We start from the raw sequence: 25,889 nt of genomic DNA on the forward strand, positions 1-25,889 counted from the left end.
CTGGTGTCTGAAAGGGAGTGGCAGGAGATTTTAACTATTCTATGCAATCTACTAAAATTTTGCCCAGCTGAACAACCACTCTAAAACCATGGCCCACAAGTGTCTGATGTCACACAAAATGCTCGCTGTAATGTTGCATTTCATTATAACTTCAGCATCTTATGGGGCCTGTAAAGAGAAGATCCCATGCAGATATGGACTTGCGAACTGGTCATCTATGGACTGGTTAAATAGTCGGTAATTCCTGATTTCCAGCCCCGAGGACAGAAATTACAATCATTCCAGTATGCTAGAGAGTTGGCCATTATGTTATTGACTAAAAGTGTGGCTTCTTCAAATGTGAGCCTACACTTTCAGTGTCTGCAGAGATCTTACAGCATCATAAATGTCTTCAGATAAGTCACATGTACAGAATACAATTATTTCCCTTTTTAATAAAGAACAAAAAATAAATAAATTACTTGGTTCTCCTTCAGTGCCTCCCATAATCTGCATTCTCGCCGACATTAATCCAAGTCCAAGGTAACTGCAGACAAAAGATGGACAAAAAAATAAAATAAAAAATAGTAAGGCCTTCTAAAACAGAAAAAATATATAAAATCCAAGTCTAACATTTAAGAGAATATGGATGCACATCAGTAATTGTGTTTTCATGTTTTGGGGGACAGAATACCAAGTGTTTGATATACATTTAAAACATTTTGTATCGTGTCATAGTGTAGAAATAAAAATTATATATTATGTGTACTATTCTTGTCTGTTTTTGGACAAGAATAGGCATTTCTAACAAAGGGAGGGGATGTGTTTATCCGCAAAATGTGGAACGCGCATGGCCGTTATCCGTGTTTTGCGGACCCGCAATTTATGGCACACGACAACTTATACAGTTGTGCCAATGTCCTCTTATACTGTAACTCCTCCTGTTGTTTTACATGTAATCTTTACAATGTGAGCAGCTAAATGGGGGCGGGAGGGACTACAGCATGATTGACGACTCTGCTCTAAGATTCATAGTCGGAAGATGAATGCATACATTGCCATAAAACATCCTATTCACAGACAATTCATATCTATATACATCTATAACAAATATAAGGGAAGAGATATTAAAGGGGTATTCTGGTTTTTATTTTTTTAATTTGTTTATATAATAGGAAATTATAAAATTTTCAAATATACAAGTATTTACAATTTTGCTTAAATACCTTTCTTGTATCAGGTTGTTGACCCCTATCTGCACAGTAGAATGGTATAGCCTAGGGATCAGCAACCTTCGGCACTCCGGCTGTTGTGAAACTACAACTCCCAGCATGCTCCATTCAATTCTGTGGGAGTTCAGAGAACAGCCAAGCAAGTGTGCATGATGGGAGATGTAGTTTTTACACCACCTGGAGTGCCGGAGGTTGCTGACACCTGGTATAGCCCATGAATCAGTCAGTCCTATGTAATGCATCCATGGCCTGACTGAAACATGGCATTGACATTCAGTAAAGCAACAGTGTTACATGACATATGAGCTGGGTCAGCACACGGGACACTTTCAAGGGATAACTACATAGGACTAATGGTGGAAACCATTGTGGCTAATGGAACAACCACTTCACTGTATGTGTGCTTCCATGGCTGTCTGCTTCCAGGTGAGGCTACTTTCACACTACCGTTCAGAGCGGGTCCGTCTGATGTCTGCTCAGACGGATCCGCTCATATAATGCAGACTTGGGATCCGTTCAGAACGGATCCGTCTGCATTATATTGTAGAAAAATTTCTAAGTGTAAAAGTAGTTCAGACGGATCCGTCCAGACTTTACATTGAAAGTCAATGGGGGACGGATCCGTTGGAAGATTGAGCCATATTGTGTCATCTTCAAACGGATCCGTCCCCATTGACTTACATTGTAAGTCTGGACGGATCCGCTTGCCTCCGCGCGGCCAGGCGGACACCCGAACGCTGCAAGCAGCGTTCAGGTGTCCGCTTGCTGAGCGGAGCTGAGGCTAAACGCTGCCAGACTGATGCATTCTCAGCGGATCCGCATCCACTCAGAATGCATTAGGGCTGGACGGATGCGTTCGGGGCCGCTTGTGAGCCCCTTCAAACGGAGCTCACAAGCGGACACCCGAACGCTAGTGTGAAAGTAGCCTGACATTCTCAAGTTGACTTGTTAATATAGTTAACTGTAAAAGACAAAAAAAATAATTCAACAGTATTAACATAATCGGATTATAACTCACCTGTGTGAATAGAGGTGGAACGTGCGGTTAAACAGCTGAAAGTTGGTAATATAGCCAGGTGGAGCACCAGTAAATGTGGACTGTATAGGAGAGAATACAGTTTTACTGCAGAAAAATCATTGTAACACAGAAATATAAAATCGCATAAAATGTAGTAATTTATTGTTTCAGACTTTTTTTTTGTGCATTGTCCAAAAAAGGGTGCGACTTTGCGTTAAAAGGGCACAGCTTAAATGCACCAAAAATTTTCATTGAGCCAAAAAATAGATGGTGCAAAGTTAGACTAAAAACAGTATAAAGAGGCTCCAGATTTACCATCTGGCACCTGCTGCTGGGCTGCTCTACTCCCAGGCCGGATCAAGCACCAGTAAGCAGTGCCTGTGCAGGAGCATGGGCCAATTAGGGGCATCGCTGGCACATCAGGCATGCTGGCATCACCAGTCATTGTGATGCTGGACGCGTCACGTCACCTGGAGGCGCAGCCTATGTAAACAGGCAATTTGCTGGCCACAAATTCCCCATGACTGGTGCTATTCCTCTGGATTGCCCCACTAGCCTTCTTCTGTGTATTTGTCTACTGGATTCTTGACCTCCTATTTAGACTCTAACCTTGACTTTTGCCTGATTTGGACCCCGATGTTTCTTCCTGGTTTTGACTCCGGCTTGGTATTGGGTCTCATATGTATATTTCTGGTTTTCCCCATCTCTTCTCCTGGTATTGATTTTAGCGGAGCTGGTTCCTGATTCAGTTTAGTGTCCTCTCTCTTGGTTTGACCTGGCTTGTCTGTTTCCGTGGCTGCCGATCTGTCACTAGTTTATTATTTTCCTCCAGCTCTTCCCTCCCATATAGACCACTGCACTTACTCAGGAAGGGACTGACAACCAATTGTGGGCCACGGATCTTGCAAGTAGGTAGGGACAGTGGGAAAGGTGAATTCAGGGCACATTGCTCCCTACCGTGACATCTACATTTAGTAAAGTTGGTCTAGTGCTGAACATACATGGCAGCGTTCAATGACTCAGTCCTAGTAAAGTTTAAAGAGGGCCACCTAGTGGTCAGACTCTCCTTTACCGTAAAGTGCTCATGAATATAAAACTATATGAGTTTCTCCTTAAAATCCTATGGCAGATGAACACTGTAGCCTGTCAACAAGATGCAGGGGATTCATATAATTACTGCAGGAGGTCATCTTCGCCAACTATACCTTTTCATATGGATAGAAGGTGATTTGTGTTGATCCACCGCCGAGATCCAGCATGCCAGCCAGTTTGGCAGAAGGGTTTGTTAAACTCCCTGTTGGCATAAGACACCATTAGAGGCAAACCACCTACACGTTATTCTCATCAACATACCATTATTAAACAGGCTGCAGTGAAAAGGCTGGAGCACACCTAACAGATACCCACTCCGTTTCTACACCACTCCTGTCACTTCTTAAAAAGTGGCAGGAGCTTTGCAGAAGGGGGTCGGCGACCACAGCCCAACACATTTAATATATATAATTTAGGCTATAAAACTGGCATAAATTAGAACTGAAATCTACGCCAGCTCCTAGTTGTTTCTGATGCACAGACGTCACAAATTTATTAAGAAGCCTGTGTCTTTTAATAATTAGGCTGCATGTTACAATGGCAGCCTTTATTAAAGGGGTGATCCAGTTATAGGTCATCATTATCAGATTGGCAGGGGTCAGAGTTTTGGCACCCCCGCCTATCAACTGTTTCAAAGAGCCGACGCACTCCCCAGAGATCTGGTGGGGAGCACAGGTGGCTCCAGGCAGCTTTACAAGCACAGCGATGTACATAGTATAGTGGCTGTGCTTGCTATTGCAACTCAGCTTTATTGACTTGAATGGGCCTGAGCTGCAACTAGGCCATGTGACCGATGTACAGTGGTGTCACTGGCCTTGGAAAAGCCTGCGGCACTCACGGATAGTTCTTCTAACAGCCGATCAGATATTGATCACCTATCCTGAGGATAGGTCATCAATAACAGTGCTCCAGACAAAAAAAAAAAAAAAAAAAAAAAAAAAAAAAAAAAAAAAAGTAGCCATTGGCTCCTTAACTGAAAAATTTAGGAGCCAAATTACATTTTTAGTCGCCAAATCGAAACAGAATCCAAATTTTGGTATCGTGACAACCCTACGCCGATCAGATCGGCGTAGGGTTGATTCGATACGAAAATTTTGATTCGCTTTCGTCACCATAAAAAAGTATAGCGTGCATTTTGCATTTTATGAAACGGCCGGCCCATAATAGAACAGTCCTATCCTATTTTTTGGGATGACAAGGTGACTAAAAAATGGCGAATCGCATGGTTTTTATTTATTTATTTATTTTACGGCGCTCACCGCATAGGAGATATTTTTAAATAATTTAATAGTTTGGACTTTTCGGATGCAGCGCTATGTAATATGTTTATTTATTTATGGTTTATATATTTTCTATGTAAATTTGGGAAAGGGGGGATTTAAACTTAAATATTTTAGGGTACTTTCACACTAGCGTTTTTCATTTCCGGCATAGAGTTCCGTCACAGGGGCTCTATACCGGAAAATAACTGATCCAGCATATCCCCATGCATTCTGAATGGAGAGTAATCCGTTCAGGATGTCTTCAGTTCAGTCTGATCAGGCAAAAGAGAAAACCGCAGCATGCTACGGTTTTATCTCCGGCGGAAAAAACTGAAGACTTGCCTGAATGCCGGATCTGGCATTTTTCCCCTTAGGAATGCATTAGTGCCGGATCCGGCATTCAAAATACTGCATGGGCAGACCGGTAAAAATGCGTAAAAAGATACAAGACGGATCCGTCTGTCCGCATGACAAGCGGAGAGATGGATTCGTTCTTGCAATGCATTTGTGAGATGGATCCGCAACCGGATGAGTCTCACAAATGCTTTCAGTCACATCCAGATCGGTGGATCCGGCGGGCAGTTCCGACGAAGGAACTGCTTCCCGGATCACACTGCCGCAAGTGTGAAAGTAGCCTTAGTGTTTGTGTTTTTTTTTACTTACTATTAGCCCCCTTAGGAGCTGGAACCCTTGTCCTATTCACCCTTAGGCACCTTTCACATGGGCGAGATTTCTGCGCAGGTGCAATGCGTGAGGTGAACGCATTGCACCCGCACCGAATCCGGACCCGTTCATTTCTATGGGGCTGTGCACATGAGCGGTGATTTTCACGCATCACTTGTGCGCTGCGTGAAAATCGCAGCATGCTCTATGTTGTGCGTTTTTCACGAAACGCAGGCTCCATAGAAGTTAATGGGTCTGCGTGAAAATCGCAAGCATCCGCAAGCAAGTGTGGATGCGGTGTGATTTTCACGCATGGTTGCTAGGATGTAAGTCTATTCACTGTGTTATTTTCCCTTATAACATGGTTATAAGGGAAAATAATAGCATTCTTTAATACAGAATGCTTAGTAGAAGGTCAATTGAGGGTTAAAAAATTAAAATAAATGAACTCACCTCCTCCAATTGATCGCGTAGCTGCCGGTCTCCTGTTCTTTCTTCAGGACCTGTCAAAGGACCTGTGGTGACATCACTGTGCTCATCACATGGTACATCACATGATCCATCACCATGGTAATGGACCATGTGATTAGCTCAGTGACGTCACCACAGGTCCTTTGACAGGTCCTGAAGAAAGAACAGGAGACCGGCAGCTACGCGATCAATTGGAGGAGGGGAGTTAATTTATTTTAACCCTCATTGGCACTGCGCCACCAATGTTTATTATACTGGGGTGCTTGGGTGGGGGTGTTATGAAGATAACTGACCTGTTAATACAAATACAGGAGGCGGGTGCCAGAATTAAATAGCCGGCACCCGACCTCTATGACAGGGAGCTGCGATCAGCGGCAGTTAACCCTTCAGGTACCGCACCTGAAGGGTTAACTGCCGCTGATTGCAGCTCCCTGTCAGAGGTCGGGTGCCGGCTATTTGATTCCGGCACCCGCCTCCTGTATTTGTATTAACAGGTCAGTTATCTTCATTGGTGGCGCAGTGGCCACAGCCCCTCCCCTCCTCCTCCTGTCTCTCTTCTTATTGGTGGCGGCAGCACAGGGGGGAGGGAGAGACTCCTCCACTGCGCTGCTGAGAAGAACATAGGCGGCGGGGCAGAGAACTATCATCTCCGGTGCCCCGCCACTGTATTCAACGGCAGAGCTGCGGCGGCGGGTCTAGTTGCAAAATTGTCGCCATTTGTAAATTCTAAGTCACATTTTGGTCGCTATCTGGAGTCCTGAATAATAATTACTTGACAACCCCTTTAAAGGGGTTATTCAATCCAAAAAAAGCCCCCATACTGAATATACTTACCTGGGTCCCTGCGCTGCTCCTGGTCAACGCACCGCCGCCGCTGCTTCCCCCATGCACGGATGAAAGCATCCGGTGTTGGCGGGGAGAGCAGCCAATGGCAGGCAGGGACGAGCCTCTCCAGCATTGCGGGAGACGCCAGGGAGGCTCCCTAAATACAAACTTGTTTGCTGGCCCTTGTCCAATGTAAAGGCTCCACTTTACTCTATATTGTTACAAATGGTCCATAAGACCAATAACTCCTTTTAGTTTCATGTGCCAATTATTAAAATGTAACATTTATTAGATCCATTGTTAAAATATAATAAACATGTTTACAAATATCAGCTGTGTCACATGGTTGCTTTATATTTTTCTCTCTACAACAGAGCCGTTTAACTCACAGTCCACTTTTACTAGTTAGGGGCCAATGAGCAGATGCTGTGCACTAGTTCACGGCTCACTGTCCTGTAAACCCTTCGCTATATAAAGTGTTTAGATCCTAGGTGCTACTTCATTCCCTATGCGCACTAGCTGTGCTAAAGAAAACACTGCCCCACCGACATGTTTCACCAGTCAAACTGGCATCTTCATGGAAATTGGGCAGTGTGTTTGAGAGAGGCCGGGATGGCTCTATAAAGTCTCTGCTGATGACATCACCCATGTCTCTAGCGCATTGCTAATTTCCATATTCCCATTTGAGCATTAGTCCTAAGTTAGAAAGACTCCAATTGCAAGAATCCCATCCTTACCGCTCCTTCTTTTACCGGACATCCGCACTGTGTACGCCCCCTTCCTTCTCTCTATACATTCCTGGGCATGAACACAGACTTGGTCCTCAAACCTCAAGCCCATGTCTACTGCGCATGTAAGGAGACTTAGGGTAATTTCACACTAGCGGCAAGGAACTCCGGACTACCGCTCTGGTCCCATTGACTATAATGGGGGCGGGCCGGAGTTTCAGAGGCAGCACGGCAAACATGCCGAGAGGCGGCCGGAATAAAACTACGACAAAGGGGCCGGAGTGGCCCTCCGCCGGGACTCATGCACTTGCAGCAGCACGGATCTGGCAGGCTGTTCACCTGCCGGAGTTCCTTGCCGCTAGTGTGAAACTAGCCTTAGGCTCTACGCCTCACAATTCACAACACTGCGCATGTCACGGAACTTAGTCTCTCTTTCCTACAGATCACCGATCTCACACATGTCTTCGGACTTAGTCTCGTCTTCATCAATTAGCCTTGTTCATTTGCGCATGCTCAAGTACTTCTTTGCTCTCGACTCTATTTAGAATGGAATATATAATATATATATATATATATATATATATATATATATATATATAGTTTATTTCTTTATTTAATAAAAATACTACATCCATGGCATCCTACAAGGTAATGCCATAATTAGCCTATGTCAAAACTGATGAAAGGTCCTCTTTAACAATGGATCTAATACATTTTATGTTTTCATAATTGGCACATGAAACAAAAAGGCGTTATTGGTCTTCTGGTTCATTTGTAACTATATAGAGCTAGGGAGGCTTGTCCCCGTCTGCCATTGGCTGCCCCCGATACTGCATGTTTTCATCCGTGCATAAACAGAAGCAGTGGCGCAGGGACTCAGGTAAGTATATTCAGTGTGTGTGTGTGTGGGGGGGGGACGACACGGCATATGGGGGGACATTTTATAGGATTGGACAACCCCATTAAGACTGGAGTGTGAAATGCCATTCTTTTGTAAATGACTCCCAGTGAAAGCAGATTTTCACAAAGGTGGATTCTTGCACCGTGGAATCAGTAGCAAAAACCTAAAGCTGACCCTCAGGTTTCTACCTTGGCTTTAGCTTCTGAATGTGACGAGCTGCATACAGTACTAAGCCCATTTAAGAAGATACTGATACTTCTCAAATTTGTTTCCACTCTGATATAGTAGGATTAGTTAAACATAATTAAATCTTGGATATACCTAGGTTGTAATATTTGGTATAAAAGCTAGATGGCAACAGTGGGAACATCATGTATCTAGACGAAGGAATTCCTTTGCTTTGGTTTTCCTGCCTTAGGCTACTTTCACACCTGCGTTAGGTGCGGATCCGTCTGGTATCTGCACAGACGGATCCGCACCTATTATGCAAACGCTTAGATCCGTTCAGAACGGATCCGTTTGCATTACCATGAACAAAAAAAAAAAACAAAAAAAAAAAAATTTTTTTTTTATTTTTTTTGTTCATGATAATGCAAACGGATCCGTTTTGACTTTACATTGAAAGTCAATAGGGGACAGATCCGTTTGAAAATTGAGCCATATTGTGTCAACTTCAAACGGATCCGTCCCCATTGACTTACATTGTAAGTCTGGACGGATCCGTTTGCCTCCGCACGGCCAGGCGGACACCCGAACGCTGCAAGCTGCGTTCAGGGGTCCGCCTGCTGAGCGGAGCGGAGGACAAACGGTGCCAGACTGATGCATTCTGAGCGGATCCGCATCCACTCAGAATGCATTAGGGCTGGACGGATCCGTTCGGGGCCGCTTGTGAGAGCCTTCAAACGGAACTCACAAGCGGAGCCCCGAACGCAAGTGTGAAAGTAGCCTTAGAATTTCTAAATTGTGTCCAGATGCACAGTTTGAGGATATATAGATCATTCTTTGTTAAAACACACGTCACAATGCTTATTTCTATTTAGGTTCTGAGGGTAACACCCACGTTTTTGCTAATAAAAGGGATCTTTTGGGATCAAAAGAGGAAGACTCAAATACCACCATGAGTCATGTCCTCTCATCCTTTTGCCCCTAGAAACATTTTTAAGATTTGGAGCAATGCAGACAACATGGCGAGTCCTTGTTTAGGGACCATGCAAAAATTCAACCCCGACAACTCCTGTGTTAATAAATAAATAAATAAATTCTGTCCTTAAAGAGAAAATTCAGAAAATATCATCCGGTCGTACTTGTATGGGTAAAGAAGCGCTAAGGTTTCAGAACAGGTGATTCTGCAGACACGATGTCCAGGACATGCTTTTACACTGTCCCCCTATAATCTCTAAAGTAGATGTGAAGAGACAGTGGCACCTTGTACAGATTCCAATCCTTGGGCACCTTTTTCAGGGCACAGACCCCTTGGGCCCTATATAATGGGCACATGCAAATAGATAACGTTTTCCAATAAAAAGGCAGCCAGCACTGCTTACCTGTTAGAAAGTTAACAGTGATCCAAGCAAATATTCCTGGAAAATAAAAAACGCAATTGTTGATAAACTGGATATTGCATATATTTTGCTGGCAACTGGTTCTCATTTATAGCTTGATTTCTTACCTTCATCAGTTCCATCCATTATAGAGACACTTTCTTTTCCAACAAGGAATGGAGAGGACAGAAAAATGTTCTTCACCTAAATATATGAAACAAATGAAAAATAAATCAAGATTTTATTACTTACAAGACATTTTATATACACTTAAAGGGTTAATCTCATCTGGACATGTATGGCCTATACTCGGCTATTTTCTAAACTCCTGCAGAAGTAAACAAGAGAGCCATGCATGTGCGGCCTCCTCTCTAGTCACTATGGCTGCAAGATGGGGCACTGTTCACACGATAGGTCCCACTGTTGGCGATGGCACCTATCGTACATTTATGACAGATCCCGCGGGAGCGAGGGGGACAGCAGCAGCATCTAGGCGGTAAATTGGCTGGGATCAGTGTTATCTCCAATCCCTGCCATTACAAGCCAATCCAAGATGTACAGTTACACCACTGTGGCTTACGGGGTTAAGTCATAAATTGTTGGAGATACATATGAAGAATGACAGATGCAACCTATGAAATAGATTCCGCTAGTAGTCACTGACTACAATAAACGCATTCATTGTCCTGTCATTGTCATTTGTTCATAAGATACAAATGTAATTTGTCCGAGAACAATTCAATCTGTGGAGGAAGAGACACAGAGGGAGATTGTTGTAGCTCCTCTCTGAATGAGACTCATCGCTCATAGCCCTAACAGGCTTCTTGAAAATGGGGTTTGTAAACCAGACGGCCCCCTTCATCGATCATTCATATAAGGGGCACATGGATTATTTTTTCTTACCGTGTCCAATAATTTCTGTGCTTTCTCTTCCGGTAAAAGGCGTAATCCAGCTGTCGCTTTGAGGACGAGTGGAGTCGATCTGCAGAGGTGTTCGGGTATTTCTTTAATGGCAATATCTAGCAGCTCTTTTATTCCTGCAGTACACTGGGGTCATAAGAGAAAAGGTTATGGGAGTAGATTCTTCATTCTATATGAAAGGTACTTTGGACACCGCTATACTTTCACATCTACTTGTTTTAGCTGGTTGCTCTACTACATGCCTGTCTCCTATGGCACTGGTCACATTCACCTATCTGATGATTCCTACATAAGGACCCGAGTCCTGCTACCAAAATAGTATCCTGGTGCCGTGCAGATTCCTCAGCAACAGCAACACCCAGCATGTACAGCAGGTATCCTCAAAACTGCGGCCCTCCAGCTGTTGCAAAACTACAACTCCCAGCATGCCCGAACAGCCTACAGGTATCAGCCTACAGCAGGGCATTGTGGGAGTTGTAGTTTTACAACAGCTGGAGGGCCGCAGTTTGAGGATGCCTGATGTACAGGCTGCTCTGCATCCCAAATCAGACCAAGGAATGGATCTGGAGGAACACTTTAAAATTCCACCTGGGTTCGGGAATTTTAGTTATATACCTCAAATACCTCACTAATAAATACAGTGCTTTATCTCATCCGTGACTATGACAGGGATTGTTGGCTCTTATGAGACGGCACAGGGCATTAATTCAGTCACTGCGACTTTTCGAAATGTCCGCTTATTGCTCATGACTAGGGATGAGTGAACCTGAACTTTACAGAGACTGAATTATTTCACAAATTATTTTTATTGAAGTTTAGAAAATATTTCATAACAAAAACAGTGCATTGTCATCACTAGGGATGAGCGAACCCAAACATCACAGGTTAATGTTCGGGTTCGGCGTTTGGGCAGTGGAGGAATCCAGTTATGGATTGCGTTATAACGCAATTCTACGACGGTATGCAAAATGGAAGCCTTTAAGAGGCGTTCTGTTTTGATCTGTCATAATAACGGAAACTAGACGGATTCGATATGCTTGACCATAGACTTCTATTATGACAGATCACAACGGAACGTCTCTTAAAGGCTTCCATTTTGCATTCCGTCAAAGAATCCATAACGGGATTCCTCCACTGCCCAAACGCCGAACCTGTAATGTTCAGGTCCGCTTATCCCTACTCATGACAATGCACTGTTTTTTGTTATAAAACATTTTCCAAAACTCAATCAGGAAGGTGTGAAATAATTCAGTCTCTGTGACCGACCTATTTGCAGAAAGCTCACATAATACCTATGCAAACAAGTAATGTTCCAGGACACGGATAAAAAGTAATGACTTCGTATCAAATCCCATGACATTTAACAAGTACTTCACAGCCATAACTAAGGCAATAAGCAGTCTATCTAATATTTGCTTTGGCAGCTACCAGCACAGATTTAGGGTAGTGCAGGCTCACACTGGCATTAGAAGGATGCATCCCCCCAGTCTTTTCTCTTTTGTGCCCCTTCAGGAATTTGTTCCTCGGGCCAATGTCATATTGACCAAAATATGCAAACAGAAATCTGACTGATGGGAGAAGAAAGACTCTCACACCGGTGGCTAGTAATTCATTTCATGTGTAGTCCTATAAGAAAACATGAAGATATCCCCAATCCTCTGCACTTACCTTTTCTGGCTGGTCAGCATACTCGGACAGTCCTGGCTTTATGGCCTTGAAGAGTTCGTGCTCCAGATGGGGTGCCCCTGAGACAAAGAGACACATGATTGTCCTGGTGGCAGCTTCTGCACACGAAGGGTTAAAGGGAACCAGTCAGCAGGATTTGGGCCCCCAGTCCGCACTGCCTTATGGTGGGTATACATAACCGCCCGTACAGGTCTCCATCTGGATAATCACTACCTGTATTCTGTACGCCATGCACTGGAACCTGGGGCGAGGACACCCTGCTTCGCTGCACATGAGAACGGCTTGAGAGGACATCAATCAAGACAGTGCGAGCCTTATACAGGAGCAGCCACCATGACTGGTCAGCCAAGCGGCTCCACCTCCATGACTCCCAGAACCTCATTCACACGCAGCGTGCAGGTACTGACTGTATACACAGCTACGTGTACACACTGTAAGGCAGTGGTGTTGTGGGGGCCTCAGTCCTCCTTAAAGGTTCGCTCTAAAGGAGTTTTCCGACTTTATACTGATGGCCTATCCTCAGGATAGGTAATTGGCATCTGATTGGCGGTGGCCCAACACCCATCAGTTGTATGCTAGCAGTAGTGCCGCTGCCTACTGACAGTTCGCCATGCACAGCGCCGTACATTGTATAGCGGCTGTGTTTGGTATCGCAGCTCATCTCCATTCACTTCTATAGGGGTGAGCTGCACCTAGACGACGTCACTGGCCTAGGGTCAAACAGCTGACCGTGGGGGCCCGGGACTTGGTCTCCCACCAATCAGGTACTGATGACCTATTCACTGGCGCATAGGTCATCAGTATAGAAAAGTCAGAAATCTCCTTTAAACTTTTTTCCCCAACCATGTACCAACTACTAGTAAGGATAAAGAACTTTACCATCATTTACAACACAAGGTGACCATAGACATTAAAGGGGTTCTCTGGTGTCGCTGCAATTTAGGACAAGTCCCAAACTAGGGGACCACATCTCACTTGTCTGTGGGGTTCAAATTGGTTAATAAGTTCTCCCCATTTGCAAGGGGTCGATCTAAGAATCAAAGACCCAGACACTCTCTGCCAGGCAACATTTGCAGAGCCAATTTTATTAGTTGTACATTGGAGGGCGGGGGGGGGGGGGGGGCTAACCCCCCCCCCCCCCTTTTAGCCATCAAGTTTTGTGAAAAAGCCAGCGTGCGAAACGGACGTCGGGCCGCCCCCCCTCACCAGGTTCAGTATTTTTATACGAGTTATGCACTGTATATGCCGCTATTGCTGCCCATTTGTGTCACTGGGTTCATGCTATTCTCTTTTGCACAGTGTTATGCTCATCAGTCATCTCAATCCACCCAGGTGTGGCTGTTGCAGCTTGTGGGGAGGTCGTGCACTTAATGAGTTGACTGACATGTGAGCGCATTCAATATTCCATCGTGATTTATATAGTATCCAGTGTAGCATATGGGCAGTGGCAATCTGATACAAGCATTATTTATTTATATATGTACTGGTCTGGGGGGCTTTCATCCACATTCTTCTGCATTTCCCTACTGAGTTTGTATTATATAGTATTTATTCATTTTTTGTCAGTATGCATATATGTTAAATAAAGATTTTGTATGAACATTACCGCTGGTGTGTTGTGCAATTATAGGAGTTCATAGTCCATGGCCGTGCGGTATATATGTTGGCTGTTTCACCCTTTTTTTTGGGTACAAGTTCAATATGACCAATCACAAGCATTGGTATGGAGAAAATACATCTGAACATTACATCCGGGTGCCCCCTCCTCACACTAGATTTCCTAATGTCTCAGTGTCTGAGTAGTTCCCTATTTTCAGTGTCTAAGTTCCTTATAAATGTTACAATACAACAGAACAGGAAACAGACTATATTTCTTAAAGAAGTTATCCAATCCTATAACCACCCCCTTATGCCGGGCCCCCCACGCTGAATATACTTACCTGGGTCCCTGCGCTGCTCCTGGTCCCCGCGGGGAGGGGAGGCTTGATTATGGGAGCAGCCAATGGCAGGCAGGGACGGGGATGAGCATCCCTAGCATCAAGGGTGACACTAAGGAGGCTCGTCCCCCATTGCCTGCCCCCCCCCCACCCCAGCACCGGATGTTTTCATCCGTGCACAGGGAGAAGCAGCAGTGGCGATGCGGGGACCAGAAGTGGTGCAGGAAGTGGGGACCCAGATAAATATATTCAGCGTGGGGGGCATTTTATAGGATTGGATAACCCATTTAATTCAGTTAAAATTCATGCTCTTCATAGATGTTATATTAGCCCAAGACATTAAAGCATAAAACTTCAAAATGGAGACTACTTGACAAATAAGTACAATAAGCACAATTCATGTTCATTAACCACTCAATGTCTTTCACACCGGGAATTAAGAAAATTAAAACACTTAAATATGATTATTATAAATATACTCCCTAATACCTCTCATTAGTTATAGTGGCTCGTTTTGTCTGGGGAGCAATCATCAGGAGAAATAAAATGGCCGCAGTCCTATTAGTACACACATAACCTGTCCTAATCACACAGGAGGACAAGTTACTTCACAACATGGAGCTAAAGAGCTGCCTCCTAAAAACGCCTCCCATTCATTTAAATGGGAAACACACACAGACGTGGTTTCGTTAATTTGTAGGCAGATTTTCAAAATCCATTGTGTGAACATACCCCAACTGTCACAGCTTCTTACAGTAGATATGGCTGTGGGCGGTCAGCAACTGACATCTACTGGTCTATGCATTATCACAAAGGCAAGAGAAGGACCGCCCTCATAACTCCTGAGCTCAGAACATGCCGGCATTTAGATGAAGAAAATACAAGTTATATGGAATCTTTTCCCATAAAACTATATATCAATCTGCTCAGCTCCTCCTGCTCTAGAACATGCTGCCTGCAGATCACACTATTTTCAAGGTGACGATTCCCTTGAAGTAAATAAGGACCAGCGGCTACGACAAATCCATCAGAGTAGCAGAAGGAGGGAATAATCTATTCATCACACCCCTTAATAAATTCTGCATACAATTAATATACTGAGATAAGCGGAGCAGGCTGGGACACGCAAATTACAGCACAAAGGCGGAAAACCAATGGACGTCATTAAGAATTTCAAACAGCAGCAGCCCAAATGTCCTACTTCCTGTGACTTCCATTATATAAAGCACACCGTGATCTCCGGGTCTGCGATAGGAAACATCCCGATTCAGCAGCTGTATATGTCCTGGCAATCCTGTCCTATGATTCAGCCTATACTAAATGTACATATACCGGGCTTCCTGAATTCCTATTAACAAGCTTTAACCCAAAAGAGACTAATGACTGAACAGTAATAGCCCTGATATTCCTGCATAGATCAGTACACCGGGTATGGTATTACAATAAAGCCGCAGAAAATGCAGGTTTTCCAAGATTTTAATACTGATGAGCTAACCAATGGCCAAGTCATCAGTATCTGATCGGTGGGGGCTCTGACACCCGGGTCCCCCACTGATCAGCTGTTTGAGATGGCGCCAGCGCTCCTGTGAGCTCCTTGCCAAGCACAGCGCCATACATTGGATAGTGGCCGTGCTTGGTATCGCACTCAGCCCCTTTCACTTCTATGGGGTTGAGCTGCGCTTAGGCCATGTGACTGATCAACATGTCGTCACTGATCTAGGAAAAGCAGAGAGGAGGCCGCGGCGCTACTGCAAGCGCCGCTGCCTTCTCGAACAGCTGATTGACGAAGGTCCCGGACCACCAACGATCAGATACTGATGACCTATCCAGAAAACCCCTTTAAGCAAGGCTAACAATCTAGGTGTTAGGGCTACATTTCCTAACAACCACATAGTTTGTCAGACAGCACATCCCTACCAGTCTCTCTTAGACAGTCAGGTCTTAAGGGGGTCGGCCACCTTTGTTTTAGTTTTTTGTTTTTTTTGGGCATACCCCCTCCCCCGGGGCAGATCTGCCCACTTACCTGCTCCCCAAGCCTTGGTTGCCTAGCTGGGATCCCGCGCTGTCAATATCTGCTTTGACACCACTGCAGCCAAACACTGGCTGCAGAGGTTACCTGTGGCCCTTACACCATGTAAAAGTGGTCACATGATGCAAAGTCAGCAGGTCACTGGCTGCAGCGTTGTCCAAGCAGATGTTGACAACGGGGGACCTGAATAAGGCAGCCGAGGCTGGGGAGTGAAAGAGCCAGGACCCAACGCCGGGAAGCAGGCAAGTATGCTCCCCTTTGTAGGTATGTCCAGGAGGTGCGGGTTAGCAAAAAAAAAAAAAATCTCCCAAATGTTAGAAAGAGACCATCCTATATGATGTCTGATTTTCATTCTTTACATTAATCATGGGATAACCCCTTTAACCCCTTAAGGACCAGAGCCGGCTGATCAGGCGGATGCAGGGGAGGGGGGTGATTTGAATTTTTATTCATTTTTTAAAACATTTAATTTTAAATCAATCATCTGCTATTATCATAAACTCCAATGCACTTGCATTGGAATCTATAATGATTTTACTACTTTCCTATGGAGCCCTATTACAGGCAAGGGCTCCATAGGAAATACTATGCAGCAGCCTCCTGTCATTCACAAAGACAGGAGCTGCTGCACACAAGCTCCGGCTCCTCCGATCGCCACACGAGGGAGCCGGAGCATAACCCAAAGCGCTTTTGGTTTCCAGTGCGCTCAGATGCCGTAGTCAGGATCGATACGGCGTCTGAGGGGTTAAATGTCCGCGATCGGCATTACTGCCGGTTGCGGACAAGAGCCGCGGGTGTCTGCTATAAGAAGCAGGCGGCCACCCGCGGCTATGGCGCCCGCGATCAGGCGCCATGTTTAAAGACCGGACCGATGACGTACATGTACGTCATCGGGCGTGAAGGGGTTAAGCTAGATTCTTGGCTCGCCAATGAGAAGTTTGTATACAGGATCTCTTACCGGAGGATGATTGACTGAACTTGTAAACGTGCACTCGTGTTCCTGTGCTCCCAGCATCAAACATTATACCGTAGAGTATTTCACGTCGGACAGCTCCAGGTGCGTTCTTCAGGTCAGACTCCGGTTTCTCGATCTGGACACTAGGATTCCATCGGAGGTAGCTGAGATACAGCGTGATGCACAAAGCAAGAAGCAGGAGGAACGGAAGCTTTGGGATTTTCATGGTTGTGGTTTCAGAACTGAAAAACATTGAAGGTCGTTATAGTCAAAGAGCTGGACACTAATGCGACACACACAGTACATACCCAGGGTGGACGGAAGAGCATTCACACCCCACGTGTAAAGAGGCGGATGGTAAAAATAGTTAAAAAACTGGCCGTTTTTCATAGCCTTTTTTCATCCATTTTCTGTCCGCCTTTCCGTTTTTGACAGCCGTTAAAAAAAAAACCCAAAAAAACACTTGCTCCGTATTGGAGGCACGTCATGTGACGTCACAACGCTGGGGGGGTCAGATCTTGCTGCCTTCAGTGTATAGCAAGTGGGAGTTTTTAAAATCTTATTTTAACCCCTGAAAGGCCCTTCACTTACACACCTATCTAAATGGCCGTTAAAAACAGGCCCATTGATTCCAATGGGATCTGTCTGGCCACGAAAACAGCCAGAAATAGAACATATCCTATTTTGTGACAGCCGCTATTCACTGGCAGTTAGAAAACGGCCATGTCAATAGTCCCATAGACTTTAGTCAGCCGCATGACGGACATTCGTGTGGATACAGCCCAAGTGTGTTCACCCTCGACATGCTGGCCAAATATTATCAATGCATACTCCCCTACCAAAGGATCACCAATGCATATCAGTCCTTCTTCTCTGACTAAAGCTCCTATAAGGTCCCTTTACATTGGGACGACAGATGAGCAGCTTCCTGGCCATTGCCTGCTCGTCAGCGGAGAAGACCACTGCTATTACATACAGCCATCTCCTCCACAGTATAGGGAGGAGCGATCACTAAGGCCATCGCTCTTCCCCATACTGACTTATTGTTTACACAGCACGATCTGCTGACGGTAAACGACAGTATATTCACACCGCCAGATCATCGCTAACCAGCGTTATCTTTGGGATTCTCGGCCCGTGTTAAGGGCCCTTTAGGGTGAAGATTTAAAATCTGCAGGATTACTTCCAAGTGGAAAATGTTACAGGTGGATGAGATCTGGTAAATCGGATCCACCTACCTGCCACTGTATTCAGCAGCATTTCTCATCCGTGCGGACCTACTGTACCTTAATGCTGCCAGATGTTTCTGAACCCCATCAATTTCAGCAGGAGTCCGAACTCTCCACAGACACCAAGGAGAAAGGATCAGGCACACTAGAGTTCAACATGCCTGATCCTTTGCTTCAGGCCACTGCTAGAAGGATATGGCAGCTAATTTCGCACTCCCCATTAAAAACACAAGCATGCCTGGCCAAGCTGAGTGTGCATGTGTACAGGTGGAGACTGGAGGAATAGCTGCTGGCTGAACCAACACCCAAGTCTAAAGCGATCTACGGAGTATGGGCAATTCAAAGAGCTCTTCATCGCTTTCTGGGAGAGCTGACAACAGTTTCAGCCAACACAGTGGTTGTCGCTCAGGTTCCTACTAAAGGCCTGTACAGTATAGTGAATGTGGCTACTTCTGTAATGATATGGAAGGGAGGGAGACAAGATTTCGTTTTTCGTTCTTTAGCTTTGCCAGTCACATGTCCAGGAAAGCCGGGGGCTGTAAACAGCAATCTGATTGCCCCCCTTCCTTCCGTTCTCCTGATCATTATGGAACATCAATGTGGTTTTTCATAGAAGCAGAGTGGCAGAGACCTCACGTGTATTAAAGCGCATATTATACTTAAAGGGGGTTCTGCAGTTTGTTTAAACTGATGATAGATCATCTGCATCTGATCAGCGGGGGTCCGACACCTTGCTGATCAGATGCAGATGATCCATCCAGAGGACAGATCATCAGTTTAAACAAACTGCAGAACCCCTTTAAGCAATTAACTGAAGAGGAAAACTGGACAACCCCTTTAAATTTGACGAAAAATTGAAAGACAGTAGACTAGTAAGTAGAGGAACTCTTCATTATAAATAAAACTTAGCTAAAAACTTCTTTAACTTTGACACTTGGACTCATCCTACAACTGAAGCCCCGCTGTGCCGCGTACTGTCAGAGGTTAGCGGTACGGCGTACAGACGGTGGGCGGCTTAATGGATTCCAAGCGGCGGGGTGTAACGTTATACTTCTCTACCTCGTGAGATTTCCCTACCCTCGTCACTTCCGGTCGCACCGGATATGACGTGAGGAGGTGCGCCGCGCAGGCGCACAACGACGGGTTAGGGAAATTTCACAGCAGAGTGCGCATGCGTCGGGAGGGAAAAATTATGGGCCAGTGCGCAGGCGCGGTGATCGGATGGATGTTCTCAGCTGGACACCGGCCGACACTGCGCCGGGAGCCTCACCAGCGGTTAGGGAAGGGAAAAATTACGTACAGGCCAGTGCTTTTTCCCTACCCTAACCGCTGGTGAGGCTCCCAGCGCATGCGCAGTGTCGGCCAGTGTCCAGCTGAGAACATCCATCCGATCACGGCGCCTGCGCACTGGCACATACATTTTCCCTCCCGGCGCATGCGCACTCTGCTGTGAAATTTCCCTAACCCGTCGTTGTGCGCCTGTGGAAGGGTAGGGAAATCTCACGAGGTAGGGAAGTAGAACGTTACACCGGCAAGGAAAAAAATCGTTAGAGGCAATTAAATTATCAACATAGTGATGTCACATCTGTGACCTGATTACACTGAAAATGGGGCAAAGCTTGGAAATCACACTGCCTTACAATTCAGAAAAGTGACAGGGACAATGCCAGGGAGGGACGTCTCTATGTGCCCCAATAAGTGAATGAATGCCGGCATTCACACCAGGCGGTTATCTGCTCCGCGGTTCTGAATGAGAAAGGCAGAGGGGCAGCCCTGTCACCACCACTTACCTGCTCATAGTCACAAGCCATAGGGCTGGCGGTGCCGGCCGCTGCTCCTGTCACTACGGAAAAGCTCCACATCACTGCCCCGCCCCCCCGTACGTCATCCCCCCGCGTACGTCATCCCCAGGGGAGAGAAGGAGGAGCGTAAGCAAAGCGTCTGCTCTCATAGGCTAGGGAACAGAGGGAGGAAGGTCACGTGAACAGACGGGAAGTGGGAGGAGCTTGCTGTCTGAGTCCAGCTGCTACCGTATCGCATTCCGTCCGCATTCCGAGGCTGCGGGGAGATCCTCTGGCTCTGTGTGCAGGGGGATGATGGGGGAGGTTGTCCTGTCTAAAAGAAGTGATGTGCACTGTTCACTTCAGGTTGTTTGGATGATGGTTTATACTCCGGCTGATTGGTGGGGGTCATCTGGTACCCCCTGCTAGGGTGGTCATTTCCATAACCCCAAAAAGGAGGGTATCATGGGCAGGACACTACAATAGACATCACCATATAGAATATCTATTAGCCTATACAATGCCCATATAGAACACAACCTGAGGGTGCTGGACATCAGCTGTATGAGTATTAGGCCTCATGCACACGACCGTTGTGTGCATTCGTGGGCGTTGTGCCGTTTTCCGTTTTTTTTCACGAACCCATTGACTTTCAATGGGTCCGTGGAAAAATCGGAAAATGCACCGTTTTGCAGCCGCATCCGTGATCCGTGTTAACTGTCCGTCAAAAAAATAGGACCTGTCCTATTTTTTTGACGGACAACGGTTCACGGACCCATTCAAGTCAATGGATCCGTGAAAGAACACGGATGCACACAAGATTGGCATCCGCGTCCTTGATCCGTGGCCATAGGTTACTTTCATACAGACAGATCCGAAGATCCGTCTGTATGGAAGCTTTTTCAGAGCTGAGTTTTCACTTAGAATATACTGTCGGATTTGAGTTTTCACTAACACAGAGGCGTTCCCATAGTGATGGGGACGCTTCTAGTTAGAATATACTGAGAACTGTGTACATGACTGCTGCCTGGCAGCACCCGATCTCTTACAGGGGGCTGTGATCCGCACAATTAACCCCTCAGGTGCTGCACCTGAAGGGGTTATTTGTGCATATCATAGCCCCCTATAAGAGATCAGGGGCTGCCAAGCAGCAGGGGGCAGACCCCCCTCCCTCCCCAGTTTTAATTTCATTGGTGGCCAGTGCGGCCCCCCTCCCTCCCTCTATTGTATTATTTTCATTGGTGGCACAGTGTGCGGCCCCCCCTCCCTCTATTGTATTATTTTCATTGGTGGCACAGTGTGCGGCCCCCCCCTTCCTCCCTCTATTGTATTATCATTGGTGGCCAGTGTGCGCGCCCCCCGGCCCCCCCTCTATTGTATTAATATAATTGGTGGCCAGTGTGCGGCCTCCCCTCTTCCCCCCAACCCGATCATTGGTGGCAGCGGAGAGTTAGAAGCATCATACTTACCTGCTGCAATGTCTGTGACCGGCCGGGAGCTCCTCCTGCTGGTAAGTGACAGGTCTGTGCGGCGCATTGCTTAATGATCTGTCACTTACCAGTAGGAGGAGCTCCCGGCCGGTCACAGACATCGCAGCAGGTAAGTATGATGCTTCTAACTTTCCGCTGCCACCAATGATCGGGTTGGGGGGGGGAGGGGAGGCCGCACACTGGCCACCAAAATAGAGGGGGGGGCGCACACTGGCCACCAATGATAATACAATAGAGGAAGGGAGGAAGGGGCGCGCACTGTGCCACCAATGAAAATAATACAATAGAGGGAGGGGGGGCCGCACACTGTGCCACCAATGAAAATAATACAATAGAGGGAGGGGGGCGGTGGGGCCGCACACTGTGCCACCAATGAAAATAATACAATAGAGGGGGGGCCGCACTGGCCACCAATGAAATTAAAACTGGGGAGGGAGGGGGGTCTGCTGCCTGGCAGCACCCGATCTCTTATAGGGGGCTATGATATGCACAATTAACCCCTTCAGGTGCAGCACCTGAGGGGTTAATTGTGCGGATCACAGCCCCCTGTAAGAGATCGGGTGCTGCCAGGGGGCAGTCATGTACACAGTTCTCAGTATATTCTAACTTGAAGCGTCCCCATCACCATGGGAACGCCTCTGTGTTAGAATATACTATCGGATCTGAGTTTCACGATCTAACTCAAATCCGATGGTATATTCTAACATAGAGGCGTTCCCATGGTGATGGGGACACTTCAAGTTAAAATATACCATCGGATTGGAGAAAACTCAGATCCTATGGTATATTAACTCCTGACTTTACATTGAAAGTCAATGGAAGACGGATCCGTTTGAAATTGCACCATATTGTGTCAACGTCAAACGGATCCGTCCCCATTGACTTGCATTGTAATTCAGGACGGATCCGTTTGGCTCCGCACGGCCAGGCGGACACCAAAACGACTTTTTTTTCATGTCCGTGGATCCTCCAAAAATCAAGGAAGACCCACGGATGAAAAAACGGTCACGGATCACGGACCAACGGAACCCTGTTTTGCGGACCGTGAAAAAATACAATCGTGTGCATGAGGCCTCAGGCCGAGTTCACACAACGTATGGCTTTGGCTTTTTCAGTGTTTTGCGATCTGTTTTTCACGGATCCGTTCCATTTTTTGTTTCTGTTCCGTTTTTCCGTATAGCATATACAGTAATTGCATAGAAAAAATTGGGCTGGGCATAACATTTTCAATAGATGGTTCCGCAAAAACGGAACGGATACACAAGACATACGGCTGCATTTCCGTATTTGTTCCGTTTTTTTGCGGACCCCTTGACTTGAATGGAGCCACGGAACGTAATTTGCGGACAATAATAGGACATGTTCTATCTTGGAACAGAAGTACGGAATCGGAATTCAGTTTTTTTTTGCAGAACCATTGAAATGAATGGTTCCGTATACGGAACGCAAAAAAACGGCCCGTAAACGAAAAAAAAAACGGTCGTGTGAAAGAGGCCTTAGGGCTCATGCACACGGCCATATGTATTTTGCGGTCCGCAAAAAATACAGATGACGTCCATGTGCATTCCGTATTTTGCGGAATAGAACAGCTGGCCCCTAATAGAACAGTCCTATCCTTGTCTGTAATGCGGACAATAATAGGACATGTTCTATTCTTTTTAGAACGGACATACGGAAACGGAATGCACATGGAATAACTTTAGTTTTTTTGGTGGACCCATTGAAATGCATGGTTCCGCATACGCTTCGCAAAAAAAAAAACAGAACGGACATGGAAAGAAAATACGTTAGTGTGCATGATCCCTTAGGGTCCATTCACACATCCGCAAAATGGGTCCGCATCCGTTCCGCAATTTTGATACGGAATGAGTGCCTGATACGGACGTTAGTAAGTGAAGATTAATGGATTGTATTGAAGATTATTATAGTTAAACAATGCCCACAGTTATAGATAGGATTACTACAGTGAGCGGGGCCCGGTGCAATAGAATACAGTGACTGCACCGGGCCCCGCTGACATTACAAAACTAGATGCCGGCCCCCACCCCCTGTATTGGGGGTCATTCACTACACAGGGGCACTGTTAGGGGGGGGGGGGGGGGGGGGTCTGTGAATGACACATAGCATAAGATGCTATATCTGTCATCCACAAATGCCCCCATAACAGTGCCATCCACAGATGCCCCCATAACAGTGCCATCCACAGATGCCCCCATAACAGTGCCATCCACAGATGCCCCCATAACAGTGCCATCCACAGATGCCCCCATAACAGTGCCATCCACAGATGCCCCCATAACAGTGTCATCCACATATCCCCCATAACAGTGTCATCCACATATCCCCCATAACAGTGTCAGCCCCAGATCCCCCCCATAAGTGTCAGCCACAGATCACCATTAGTTCAAAACCCACCAAAAGCACACCTTTTGGTTCAAAATATTTTTTTTAGTTTTTTTCTCCTCAAAAACCTAGGTGCATCTTATGGGCCGGTGCGTCTTATAGGGCGAAAAATACGGATTGCTATGAATGTCCAGTCATTTGCCAAAGTCCGCCATCACCTTCCAGAACCACCCAGAAATATAAATTGTCAAAGGGAGTCTGTCACGGCTTGTAACCCATGGCAATGCTATCTAGTTCTGTGTAACATGACTAAAACAATACCTTTGTCTGGGTTATTGATCTTTCAGAACACCAGAAAATGAACTTTGTTTGGTATGCAAATGAGGTCCAAAATGCCTGGCGGAGCATCACCCCTTCTCTTGTTCCCAGTACCTCCCCTGGAGCCTTCCAGTCTGGTCCCTCCTCTGTGACGTGCCTTGAACTCTGCCGATATCTATATAGCATTCAATGCACAGTGCCATACATTGTATAGTGGCTGTGCTTGGTATTGCAGTTCAGCCCCATTCACTTGAATGGGACTTAACTGCAAATAGGACCAATAAATGTGAGGTCACCGGCCTAGGAAGCGCTGAGGCTTCTTTAAACAGTTGATGGTCAGGGGTGCAGCTAGTCAGACCCCTACCGGTCAAATATTGATGACCTATCCTGAGGATAGGCCTTCAGTATTGAATTCCTGGAAAACCCCATTAAAGAGGACCTTTCACTGGTCGTGACATTACCATATAAATACCTGACTGTGTAGGGCGGCATACTTATGGTATGTGATATCGCTGTTTTTTTATTTCTATGCGCTGCTCTGAGCCCTCCACCCTGTATGTAAATCTATACCATCGGTGCAGGGAGGAGGAGACGGTGCTGTTTCTCAATGGGCGTCACAGCCAGGGAGAAAAAATTGTTCACCTTCTGCTTGACTGTGACGCCCTCCGCTGCGATTGGGCAGCTCACAGTCAGGGAGAAGGAGACGCCCCTTAGAAACACGGCCGTCTCCTCCTCCCTGTAACGATGGTATGGATTAGCATACAGGGCAGGAAACCGGAACGGGGGGCACAGCGGCCCAAACGGAGCAGCGCATATTTAAAAAAAAAAGGAGCGATATCGCATGCCATCTGTATGCCCTACACAGCCAGGTATTTATATGGTAATGTCAGGACCGGTGGAAGGTCCTCTTTAGGCCTCGTGCACACGACCGTTTTTCAGGTCCACATCCGAGCCACAGTTTTTGCGGCTCGGATGCGGACCCATTCACTTCAATGGGGCTGCAAAAGATGCGGACAGCACTCTGTCCGCATCCTTTGCTCCGTTCCGTGGCCCCGCAAAAAAAATATAGCACGTTTTATTCTTGTCCGGTTTGCAGACAAGCAGGGCCGGCCTTAGGTGTTCAGGCGCTCTGTGCGAGCTAACCTTGTGGCGCCCCCCCCCCCCCCCCCTCCTTACACCTGGTCGCATAAATAAATACAGATAACACAGACAGTGATGGCTCTCTGATTTCTGAAAATGTAGCAGTGTTACCTGCAGTCCTATGTAAAACCACAGATAACACTAGTGCTGATAATGTGGTAGTGTTACCTTCGTCCTTAGTGTGCCTTCCTGTGTCTATCAGACGGACTCCCTGCTGGCGGCGCTGCCTCCTCTTCCTTCTTCCTCCGCAGAGAACGTCCTGATGCAGCTGCGTCAAGACATAGGAACACTGTGGGCATGGTGATGGTGACACACAGGAAGAGACGGACACACACATACATACAATAA

At 46.3% G+C, this 25,889-nt stretch overlaps 1 protein-coding gene across 1 annotated transcript in view; it reads right to left on the reverse strand.

The window, feature by feature from the left end:
- Nucleotides 1–20,340, reverse strand: part of ENTPD6 (ectonucleoside triphosphate diphosphohydrolase 6) — a 36,676-nt gene extending 16,336 nt beyond the window's left edge. Inside the window, exons 1-9 of the mRNA XM_040429653.1 lie at nt 20,260–20,340; nt 17,244–17,482; nt 12,302–12,378; nt 10,616–10,759; nt 9,841–9,916; nt 9,716–9,751; nt 3,435–3,523; nt 2,230–2,309; nt 462–526 (exon numbers count right to left, since the gene is read on the reverse strand). Coding sequence (XP_040285587.1) covers nt 462–526; nt 2,230–2,309; nt 3,435–3,523; nt 9,716–9,751; nt 9,841–9,916; nt 10,616–10,759; nt 12,302–12,378; nt 17,244–17,482; nt 20,260–20,267 — 814 coding nt within the window. The 5' untranslated portion in view covers nt 20,268–20,340. The remainder of the gene's footprint in view (nt 1–461; nt 527–2,229; nt 2,310–3,434; nt 3,524–9,715; nt 9,752–9,840; nt 9,917–10,615; nt 10,760–12,301; nt 12,379–17,243; nt 17,483–20,259) is intronic.
- Between the last annotated feature and the right edge of the window lie 5,549 nt (nt 20,341–25,889).

This window comes from Bufo bufo, chromosome 4, assembly GCF_905171765.1.
Source record: "Bufo bufo chromosome 4, aBufBuf1.1, whole genome shotgun sequence".
Lineage (NCBI taxonomy): Eukaryota > Metazoa > Chordata > Amphibia > Anura > Bufonidae > Bufo > Bufo bufo.